We start from the raw sequence: 11,741 nt of genomic DNA on the forward strand, positions 1-11,741 counted from the left end.
CCCTTTTAATTGTATTGTGTAATCACTAACAAGACCAGTATGATAAATACTGCATCACTCATTGCTGTCTATTTGCAAACCTCCTAGCGAGTGCTAAGCTAATAAACTCGGATTTTCAAACAACTAACTTTGGATTTTCTGACAGAGGACATTGTTACTGAAGTCATCTTTTATGACTACAATTCCAATAGGAAATTAAATAAAACCAACCTCATTTTCTTCAGCTGTCCTTCACCTGCAGAATAAAGTGCTGAATGAAAACTCTATACTCAACACACCACACTTACAAGGCCATGTACTTTTTAATCTCTGCAAAACACCCTTCACTTCATCTTAATTGGACGGACTAAGCAAACATCACTAGAGCACAACTGTTTAAAGGCTCCCACGCTGCACTGTAGGGGGAGAGTGTTTTTTCTTCCTTGGCGTTGATATCATTCAGGATCACAAGACACCCAGCACACATCAAGCTTTGGAACCGTTAAGAGACTTATGTTCCACCATGAAAATGTGGCAACATTTTAAATCTTAAGAAAGGCTCAACCAGGAATGCACATGGGGCCACAAATCCATAACTGCCTCGTCTGGGATTTATTGTCATTCATTTCATCCAGGCTTATCATGCCTAGCAGACATGTCAACACACCTCTTGGACCATCAAAACAAGGCTCTGGGACGAGTTGAAGTATATGGGTGAAAAATTGGACACAGCACTAAATTAGGATAGATATTCACATAAAATATGCTGGGGAAAAAAGTTTGAATATTTTTAATACTTAATGTTTAGTTGATACTGGGCTGTATGCATTGTTCACTTGTTTTGGTAATCAATGAGATTTTCATTTAGATAAGTACAATATAGCTACTGATCTTCAACAATGCTTATTAGGGAGGGGGCAACATGTTGCAAGGGACACCCCATTATCTTCGTTTGGTTAATTTTCAAAGGATGTGTCGGCTGGAACTGAAAACAATGCTGCAGGCGAGTTTCTACAAATAGCCTGTTAAAAGCCTGGATCTCCGATGAATTTCCATGTCATCGGGCTCTGTTTACCAACTTATATGTCATCAGAAACCCCAGCCTTCCCACTTTGTTATTTCTGCATATCAGCACCACGCATACGATTTAAAACAATGTGTGTTATCAGTTTCCCCCAGTTACATCATTTGGATGGATTGTATTGTGAGGGTAATGCAATTAACATATGTATCATCATCACAAACAGGAAATCAATTGTCATTTCCAGGGTATCTGTTGCTGTAAACAAGCTTTATTTAGAGAATCCAGATAGATACAGTAATTCCTATAACTAAACTCTTAGGTTTAACTTGGTACAGCTACAGAAACCAGCATGGACGTGAGCTAAGAAATGACTCTTTCCCTTCAGTTCTTGAGTCCTTGCGTGTCCTTCATCTAAAAACGCATACCACGTTAGAATATTTGCATTCACATCAACATATTTGTTTCGGACAGGGAGGAACTGAAAGTAGACTTTTCTTTTTATAACTGAAGAGGTTTCAATTCTCATTCTTGGACTAAATGTGGGGGTTAATCAAGACTGTGTAAATTATATATATGAATAGTATATAAATACAGAAATATAAAATGTTAAAGATTACATTATATATTCAATAGTAATTATTTTTTAGCTAAATAAGAAGTATGGAATAGAAGTGCATCAGCTGCAGTTTAATCTTAACATAAAATACACTTAGGATATAAAAATCCCATATCAGAATATCGTAAAATGGGCATTGTGCGGTTAGCAACACAGGAAAGCTATTCAAGAGTCCTTATTTCTGAGGACTTAAGGGTAGGCCGCCCATGGAACAAAGCACCAGAAAAGGACAGCCATCCAACTTTATAGAGGTCACCTACATTACCGTTTGGAAGACCTCATCCCCAGAAGAATATAAATATTCTGGAGCAAGTTTAGAGAACGGCTAATAAAATTGTGGATTGCTTGCAGGATAAAAAAATATTAGAAAAGACTAAATGATCTCAACACGTATAGCTTGGAGGAAAGGGATTCAACAAAACACAAAAAAGAAGTAGAAGAAAGAGTTGTAGTCTAAAACTAAAGGATCAAAGGCATAGATACTGGTTATGTATTATTTACCCACTGTACAGTACTGTGGAATAGGATGGCGCTATATAAAACATAATGTAATAAGGAATTTGTTATTAATATTTGAGGGGCCCTTTTTTCTGATTTGGACACTAATAAATGTGCAGAAACCCAATACTCTTTTTATAAAGCAGGTAGGCATAGTATTAAAAGAAAAGTAAACTTAGGATAACTTAAGAAATGAGGATTTATTTTTACGTAACAGGATCGTAAAAGTTCTCAGTTTCGGTGATTCCCTGATAACACATGCCTTCCATAAAGCACAGCTGGCCACAGAGGCAGAAAACGGTTTAATCGTTAACTGGTGTCAGAGACTGGAATGTTGGTTGGCAGAAACAAAGCCCTGTATATGCTACGCAAGGCTGGAATTACCTTTATCAACTTAACCATTATCAAAAGAATCATGATAATTTTCAGACTGAATTTTAGATATCAGAATAACCCTGTGGCTGCAAGTCAATACACCTGCAAAAATAGTATTAGCATACTTATATTAACAAAAAATAAATGGCATATATGGGCTCCAATTTCCACAGCAATTGTAACCAAATTCTGTCATAATATCAACTTTTTTGACAATTTCACGTTACAAATGTTGTTCAGCAAATGTATATTCACTGAATCTTTAAGAAATCAGGCATATCACTCTGTTCTATTATCTTCCGTTCATAAAACAAACTTAGCATACTTTATTATTTGTTTTATATAGCGCCATCATATTCTATAGTGCTGTACAATATGCATTCTTATTTAGCTCTTACACTGTTTTAGGGTAGGTTTCTGAATAACCGGATATTATACTGCATTTTGCAATACAGAAAGATAAACTCTTTTAGATTTAAAAACAAAACTGTATACATTGTTAAAGTTTTTTAAATGAAAACTATGCAAAAGCATTAGAAGGATGTTAAAAAGATCCCAGTTTGAATGACTGGAATAAGAAAAGCTATGCATTGAGACATTGATAAACTAGCGTATCTCGCTGGTCTAGATAAAACAGGTTTTCATATCGGGGGGGGGGGGGGGGATATGAAATCTTGATCAAATAAAAATAGTTTTGTTTAACAATTATGTTCCTACTCTGAAACTTCTCCAGAACTGTCCATGGACCAATACCTCAAGACGGGTAGCTATTAAACATGATGATAATAGATAAGTTAAGGTTTCCTGGACTGGCTTACCAAGATCGGGAATTCTCAAAAGTATAATGTTAGAAAGTTATATTTATAGGTCTAAAGTAGATGATTTATAACATATTACAAATATTGCAGAATTTTCAACTGAATTAACCACGGAGGACAGGAAACAGACAGATACATTATGTGGTCCTCGCCGAGTGGGACGGCAAGTCTATATACCGTTTAACGTTACGGAAACCCCCATACAGTTGCAGATAAGCACATGGTTTGGCATACGCTGCGCTATTTTTATTATATATAGTTTGTTTCAAAGGGCATTTTTACTTATAACATTATTATACAGGACAATAACAGGACTATAAAGCTACATCCTGCTGAAGAAAAATAAAATACGTTGCTGAGTAAACCAACATGGATGAAATGTGCCTCAATGGAACTCATCTGCCTAATTGAAATTATTTGGTTTAGTTGTTCCGTGGGACTTTAAATGTACGACTGCCCAAGAGGACTAGTCTCTTAACTTCTACAATATATATGACCAAGGGTAAAGTTATATTGGGCCAAGGGGTACTTGAGCACCAATTTCAAAGGCAATTCCTGTCCATAACGATAACCTCTTATATGTGACTGCATATTACAATAATATAATTAATATCATTCATAATAATCTGATACTAGGAAGAAATGGTGGGAGCTCCCTTTAAGAATTCTGCAGTTTTCCCTTATTAGTCACTAGGAAGGCACAGCTGCAGGAATATGACGTACTGCTTGAAAATGTATTGTTCTGGTTTATTATAATCGCAATGGTAATCTAAATGGAATGTACATAAGGAAGTTCTGCTGCCGTTTTTTCAAATCTTGACTTTTTAGATCTTAGTGCAGAGTTGGAATTACTCGGGCTCATGCAGGGCAATCTTGAATGGCATCTAACCAACAGACTAGAATATGAGCGAGCTCCAGCCCTGATGACCCCGAGAGTTTACCCAATTCAAATAAAAGCAAAGTATCAGAGCTCATTTTTGATATTGTCAGTAACTTTAGGCAGCATAACAATGCATATAAACATGTGCCAAATTAAATTGTCCAAAAGCCACTTTTCATTAAAACATAAGTTAATAAACCCCCCTAAATGGACAGACACACTTTGCCATCCATATACCTACCACCCATAAAAGATACAATAATTAGTGTGTGTGTGTGTATATACAGACATAAAGTAGACCTATACTATAGAACACAAACCTATGTTTATATGTTACTTTGGGTGGTTCACAGGTAATTCTGTGACTTATATAAATTAACAGTTAACAAAAGGTATTGTGCATGAAAGCTCCAACTACACACTATCAAACTTCTCAACCCAACTACAAATCTCACATGAACATATACAATGGTACGACACATGATTTGTTGTGCTGCTCATTAGACCTATTCCCCAAACTTCAATGAAATCTACAACCTGTAGAATAACTATTACCGTAGAACATCTGCTTGTCCCCTGACACTAGTAGTTGGGGAGCCCCTTACATTTAAAAAGGGGAAGAGGTTGGTTTTTTCAACCATCTGGTTTTGTATTTTTTAGATCAGGTTTGTAAATGCATATTTGCACATTTGCTTATTAAGTGGGTATATAATTAGATTTAGCTTTTAAAGAAAATAGTACTGAAATGATAAAGGCTTTCACGGTTACATAATATCATTTTTAGTGGCCTTGTAGCACAGAACCTGACTTGTAAACATATTTCTTGTGTGATTTTTATGAGCTTTTATAAATAATTTTTTTATAAAAAAATTTGAAACAAAAAACAAACAAATAAAATACTGGCTTTTGTAAGCAGTAGAGATAAAAACCATACATGTCAACAAACCAAACATTTTAAGTGAAAGTATTTCAGGAACCCTTTTACATGGTTACGGAACCTGTAAAGCCTTAATATTCCATTAGCTGGGTTAGTCATAATATAATAATAGGGTGTTGTATAAAAGGTGAGAAATATAGGTTAAATACAACAGGCGAGTATAGGTAAACTATACTAAACAGTAACACATTAAACTTTTGACATGTTTCTCTGATTTCGATTCCAATTACACTATCGATATACTAACATGGCACACAGTCACAAATAACAGCTCAATAATGCTGGCAGCTGTAGAACAAGTTGGATGTTTGCTCTGGTCCGTACACAATTTTAGGCAAATCCAAGTGACTTTGTGGGCACGTCTCCACCTACAATCCTTGAAAGTAATGCAGAAACACTGCCAGCCCTGGATTAATAGCAGGATTTTATTCAGACAAGCATATTGGACACGCTTTGTTTGCTTTACTCGAGTTGAGTTTGCAGAGCACTTAGACCAGGCGCGATATGGCCAAAGGCTCCATCTGATATACTACTAGGCAATTAGTATCAGGGGGTTTACAAATTTGGTTGTGATTTAAGAGCCACAATGTAGGAGTTTTTATTTTCATTAACGAGACTAATTAACACACACTACCATATTAACATACTTACACACAGTGTAACACATCTACTTGGGCTCAGGACACCTCTTCTCCCTCACAGTCCTCGCATGCTGCTTGAATCTGAGCGCTGGGAAATTAAGTCATATCCCTGAGCTCAGACTCGATTTGATTAATGGAGTGCCGTAAACCCGGCCTGGGGCAAGGTGGAAGACAAAGATGCTAGCGTGGGGGCTCCACTACCAAACCCTTGGTGCCAGGAAGTGATTTCTTGTTGCCATTAGGACCTGGCACCAAGGGGTTGTTGCACCCTGATTACTATATTGTACATAGTGTAAATTTCACATGTGCAATGAGGGGGCGGCTCCACCTTCGATGCCTAATCTAACACTGGCCTAACTAAATATATGATGAGAACCAGAGAGAATCTTAAAAGAGTGAAAGTGGTGGCGCTGGCAGGACCATTCCTTTGGTTGCCATACTAAATGCACCGCATTTACCATTTTCGCACCAGGATCATTTTAAGTGCAATGTACAACACTCCTACTATTGAATAGCCAGTATAAACAATGGCCGTTAACCCCTCTGCACCCAGGAGTTTTGAAAACATCCCAAAAAAAGTTGTTGATTTTTGTCATGTGTCTACTGCCTTGCATAATTTGTTTTATCTGGAAGTTTAATGTAAATGTATTGAAGGAATTAGGCTGATTATGTGTAATTATACACACATATATATCCAACCTTAAAAGAAAGTCACTGTTGTATTACAAAAATGAATATATCGCATGACTGTTACCCCTTTGAGTGCTGGGCTGTTGGACAAGTTTTTGTAATTTTTCGAGTTTGTGAAAACCAGTATAATATAAAGTAAAGTTACAAAAATATAATTCTTACGTCCATTATTTCGCTATAGATGCCAGATCAAATAGTAAAATTTAAATATGTATAGATTTTCCTTAAAAATTACCCCTGTAAAAAAGTTATCTGATAGATGTGGTTCTATATACATGTGTATGTATTTCTTCTGTTAAAGAAACAAAATGTGAAATGTATGCCAACCTTTTTGCACCGCTGGGAGTTAATATTTAACCACTATTAGTGGGTGAAAGTCCTTAAACACATTTTGTTACTTTTTAAGCAAAAAACGGACATAAGTAAAATGTGTCACCGTGTCTTTATTTTCTTATTGTTTTCACATTTATTATAGGGTTAGAGTGGGGAATAACGTGTGACATCGCAATCTCTGAACCCTGCGTGGTAGCAGGGATTAGCTTTAAGAAGCGTGCCTGCTGATCTCACAACAGATCACCTGGCAGCATGCTGCCTCTTTGTTTTGTTAATGAGGCTTACAAGTGTGGTGACAAAGGACTGACCGCATTCACCTCACACCTATCCAACAACACAGAAGCCATTCTGGCTAAAGTTTACAATTAAATAGAACTGAAGAACAAAATGTAAACCTTGTATCGCTTGTTTGTACGGATTTTAATTAAAAGCAAGTTTTAATAGAACAAGTCAAAAAGCCAAAATGTAGCAGACTCAACTTCAGCTGGGTAACCGATCCCATAAGAAATTATACGTTTTATACACTTAGCGGCAGTGGCTTTGCAGAAGAAAACTGTCGCACATTATACGCTTTCATTTATACAGCACCAACAATTTACACAAGGCTTCTTACAGTACATACATCCAAAAGGTGTGACAAAACTAGAAACAACAAACGTAAAGTTTAATGTAAACGCATTGAGATAAACGGATACATTGGTAACGGGGCCCTGCTTGGAAGCTTATACACTGCAACAAATGTTATTTCAGCCTTTTATGACATGTACAAGTGCTTATTTTCAGTAGGATTATACCAGGATACTTTCATTTGGGGCAGATGGCAAGGGGGCATCAGGGAGTGGTCCTTGCACCCCAGCTACACTTTTCAACATGTCAAACTTTAAATGTGACACCATCCCAGCGGGGCCACGACACGGGCCCCTACAGGCCAGGGGAGAATCTAGTCCTAGGGGGCCCATAACTTCTTTGTACAGAAGTTTGTCATTTGAAACTGCTCCTAATGTGCCGTTATCGAGGTCTACTATTGTATTACCAAGCATAAGCGGACACTAATTCCACATGTTTAACAAGTTCAAAAATGCAGACACTTGGATCCAAAACATGATACCTAGACAGGAGGTGCCCCTCAACACATTTTGCAGGGCAAGACACAATTTGGTGTTATGCCACCGTTAAGCCAATATCAAACCCGCAAATCTGTCGGAGTCTGAAATTCTCCCATTTATTGCCACTCCTGGCATCATACATTAACAGCTCACACTAACATCTACGCTGTCCAATGTCTTGCAGCTGACCAAGTTAGCAAATGTCAAACCTGGCACTTTACTGAACCCTATGAAATTCAAACATTTTAGGTCTTGACCCTAATGACGGGTATTGTAAAACAAACAACCTTCTATTGGAGCACAGACCCAATTTTATCAAGCCCCTTTTTATGAACTGGGTCAGATTTGGGCCTGCTAACATTCCTGCAATTCAATGATAATGCCCAAATCCCCACAAGAGGTGACCCACAATTTGACAGACTGTACAAATTGAGGCCAATTATCAATTTCTTTGCAAATACATTTTCTGAAATTTACACCCCAAGCAGAATGGCTGCTTTGATGAGTCAGTTGTTCTTTTCAAGGGCAGACTACATTTTAAGGAGTATTCCCCATCAACAGACCAGTACAGGGTATACAGTGTCCTTCAGTATATATGAGGGGAAGGATAGTCACCTAGATCCACCTGATTGCCCACACATAGTTGGCACAAGTTGCAAAATAGTGTGGTGCCTACTTCTGAATAAAAGCTACCACCTCTGGGTAGATATAATCTTTATTATGTTTTATTTTTGACACCCCAGCCTCGTCACAAACCTTAAGGTTCCTCGAAACACTTAACTCACCCCAAACATAAGCAAGTGCTTTGCGTATTGAAAAAATTCCGGCCCTCAGGTACACTGACAAAGACAACGTCTATGTTCTAGCCACAATACACAATGAACATGCGGTTCTTTTAAATGTGAGGAGAGGGTGATGCACCGGTCCTAAAAAGACAGAAACTGTCCTACGTCTTACTGGCAGGCACTTTCCTTGCACAATACGTGCCAAATGAAAGCCTCAAAAGAGAGGCAGAGACTGCTACAAAACAAGAAATAATAATAAAAAAGGTATTAGGAGGGACTCCATGTACCACTGCTGTTCCTGTCCTTCTCTGCATCGATGATTGCTTAATGGCGTAGAATACTAAAAGTAGAGTATTAGTGTTTCTTTTTTCTAATATAGTGTTCTTCTGCATTGAGGCGAGTCACAAAGGGGAAAAAAATAGGGGGTATTTTTAATTGGCACCAAAATCCCATAAATACATTTTTGTTCTGCAAGTTCCAAAATAGCGTAAAAAACCTTTGCATGTGGGGTATTTCCGTAGTATATGGAATAACGTTGATGCAGCTAGACACAGAGGGATTTCCCTGCCATAACACACAACCCGTGGAAAAAAGCAACACAGAAGTGTTGGTGACAAAAAGCACAGGAAAATATTGCTAAGGCTAACTTTGGCAATGACTGGTGTCCAGAAGCCCCCTCCGCAACATACCCTCGGCTGTCTGCTTTACAGAAATGTGTACTTTTGTGGGTATTTTGGGGGGTTCTTTGTTTAAAATCCCAGCCATCAATGCAGCACATAAAACCCCATCAGTTTTCAATCAGCAATTCACACGTGTGCCCTATAACTGCTTGAAAAGTATGGAAATTCTATACAGCTGAGGTATTTCCTCAATTGTTTAATTTTGGGGGTATTTCCTGTCAATTGAAGTGATTTATTGAGGATTATTCCTGAAGAAAATATGTCAAGTTTGTTTTCTTTCCCCTCCAGTTATTATTCATACTAATTTGACTAAATATGCTATTAAAAGAAAGCTCGATCTCTCCTTGAAAGAAAAAAAAAACAATATATAGTCTACATGGGTACAAAAAAAAGGCAGATAAAGGTAAAAATGCCAAAACAAATCTGGTAAATAGGGCCCTCCTCACCTGTTGTCTCTGTAAGTCAATTTGTTATGTTACATACTACCGGTTATGTCCTGTCTACCCATTGTACAGCGCTACGGAGTTTGATGGTGCTATATAAAACAACAACTAATAATGAAACGCCCCTGGAGGCGAAGTGAAGATGGAAGAGGCATTTTATAAATACAGACGTGATCCAAATGTAGTTATTGAACTTTTAGATGCAAAACCCGAAATGCTGTCCGATCACGCAGCTACGATGGAGCCATGTTTAGATCCTAGAGATGGGAAAACATGTTTAAAGCCTGGATACTTTCAAACGAACATTAAGGGTATTTAATAATATTATATTTATATAGAGTGAGCAATGTATGCAGCACTTATTGCAGTGTCAGTCTTCATATTTATTACCCTCTAGCCCCATTGTTTTCAGCCTTATAATTAGGATTAGGGTGGAAAGCACAGTGCCCTGCTGGCGGTGAAGGGGTTAAAACAGGTTAAAAGGATACATATGACCAGCACGTTTTTTTTGTTTTTTTTTTAACTCATTGGAACCAGACAGCAGAAAACAAACAGGGTGAATAAAGGCTGATATCATATACAGTCCGGATGTATAAATAAAGTAATTTTACCTTCTTTGACTCCAGGGAGCTTAGAATTATCGATACTGATTTCGGTCATGTTTGGCGGGTGTCTGCTTGCAGCCCTTCGGAGTAATATTTGTTTTTTTTTTAGATATCGCTAATCGGCCCTGAGGATCTGGCCTGGTTTCATGCAGACGGAGCTTATACTGACTTTAGGATCCCTGAGTCCGTCCAGATCGCATTGCTCGATCAACAAGAATCCGTAAGTGCGATACAATGTAATCACAACTAAGGAAAGGCTTTTTTTTTTTTTTTTGTTAGTTGTACGGCAAGAGAGAAAGGACAAACTGCTTTTTGAGGGTTGGCCTAATTAAGCATGACATCATCCTGTATTCACACCTATCGCTAAGAGCAGGGGGCAGGAGGATTGGTTAACTCTTCTGCGGCTAAACCGAGAGGCTTTTTAAATGCTTTTCAAAACAGTTCTAATTGGGGAATCCCGTGCTTGTGATTGGGGTTTATTTTTATGCATTATTATATACTTTGGTATTGAGCAATATATATATATATATATATATATATATATTGCTGCTTAAGATGTTCTTTTTTTACCTTTTGTTAACCCCAACATTTGTGGGCAATAACGTAAGTACTGCTGTCACATCTCCAGTTGTAATACTGGGAAAGCACTTAATTTTTTATATGGATGTCCTCACGTGACTTTGAACTTTTACAATTTCTAATTTCTAAGATGTTTAATTCAATGTGTGGAACACACTGCAGATAGGGGCTGAATCATTACAAATCTGTTTTGGATGAAAATAAAAGTAATACCTTCAGTTCAGTTGTGTATTTTGAGTAACACGCATCCCAAATAACCAGTATCTTTTACAAATGTACAGGTTTATCTCTACAGGCATGAAAATAAATGTAGCCAAATGAATGATATATTATAATGTTCCAGTGGGTACAGTTCTATTTCGTAGTGACTAACTTCCCATTCTGCAAAGTAAGTCAAATAACTCCCAAAGGGGCTGCACGGTATCTCTAAAACATGCTATTGAATATCTGGCACGTGTTGCCAATCCCCTGGGGCTGATCTGCATGCGCTACAGGGAAACAATAGCCTTGTGCTATTGATACTGAACAGAGGCATGCTAGAACGACTGTGTTTTGTCTGTTAGACTGTGGTGTCACAAGCACCATACAAAATGATGATGAAAAGTAAAAAGCCCAACATTGCATAGTAACTGTATTAAAAAGAGCAAAATTCACAGCCCCAGAAATTAAATGGGCACTTCTACCATAGTTTCTTATTACTAGTGTCATTTAAAAACATAGTGTTTTTGCATTAACAGTTTTTTTCCATATAT

At 37.5% G+C, this 11,741-nt stretch overlaps 1 protein-coding gene across 1 annotated transcript in view; it reads right to left on the bottom strand.

Annotated features, from left to right (window-relative positions):
- The window catches only part of LOC149282207 (uncharacterized), a 30,678-nt gene extending 20,213 nt beyond the window's left edge, over positions 1 to 10,465 (bottom strand). Inside the window, exon 1 of the mRNA XM_089498527.1 lies at positions 10,417 to 10,465. Within this exon, the coding sequence (XP_089354653.1) occupies positions 10,417 to 10,465 (49 nt within the window). The remainder of the gene's footprint in view (positions 1 to 10,416) is intronic.
- Positions 10,466 to 11,741: the final 1,276 nt, after the last annotated feature.

This window comes from Sceloporus occidentalis, unplaced genomic scaffold (genome assembly GCF_023333645.1).
Source record: "Sceloporus occidentalis isolate IW3139 unplaced genomic scaffold, rSceOcc1.0.p SCAF_121, whole genome shotgun sequence".
NCBI lineage: Eukaryota > Metazoa > Chordata > Lepidosauria > Squamata > Phrynosomatidae > Sceloporus > Sceloporus occidentalis.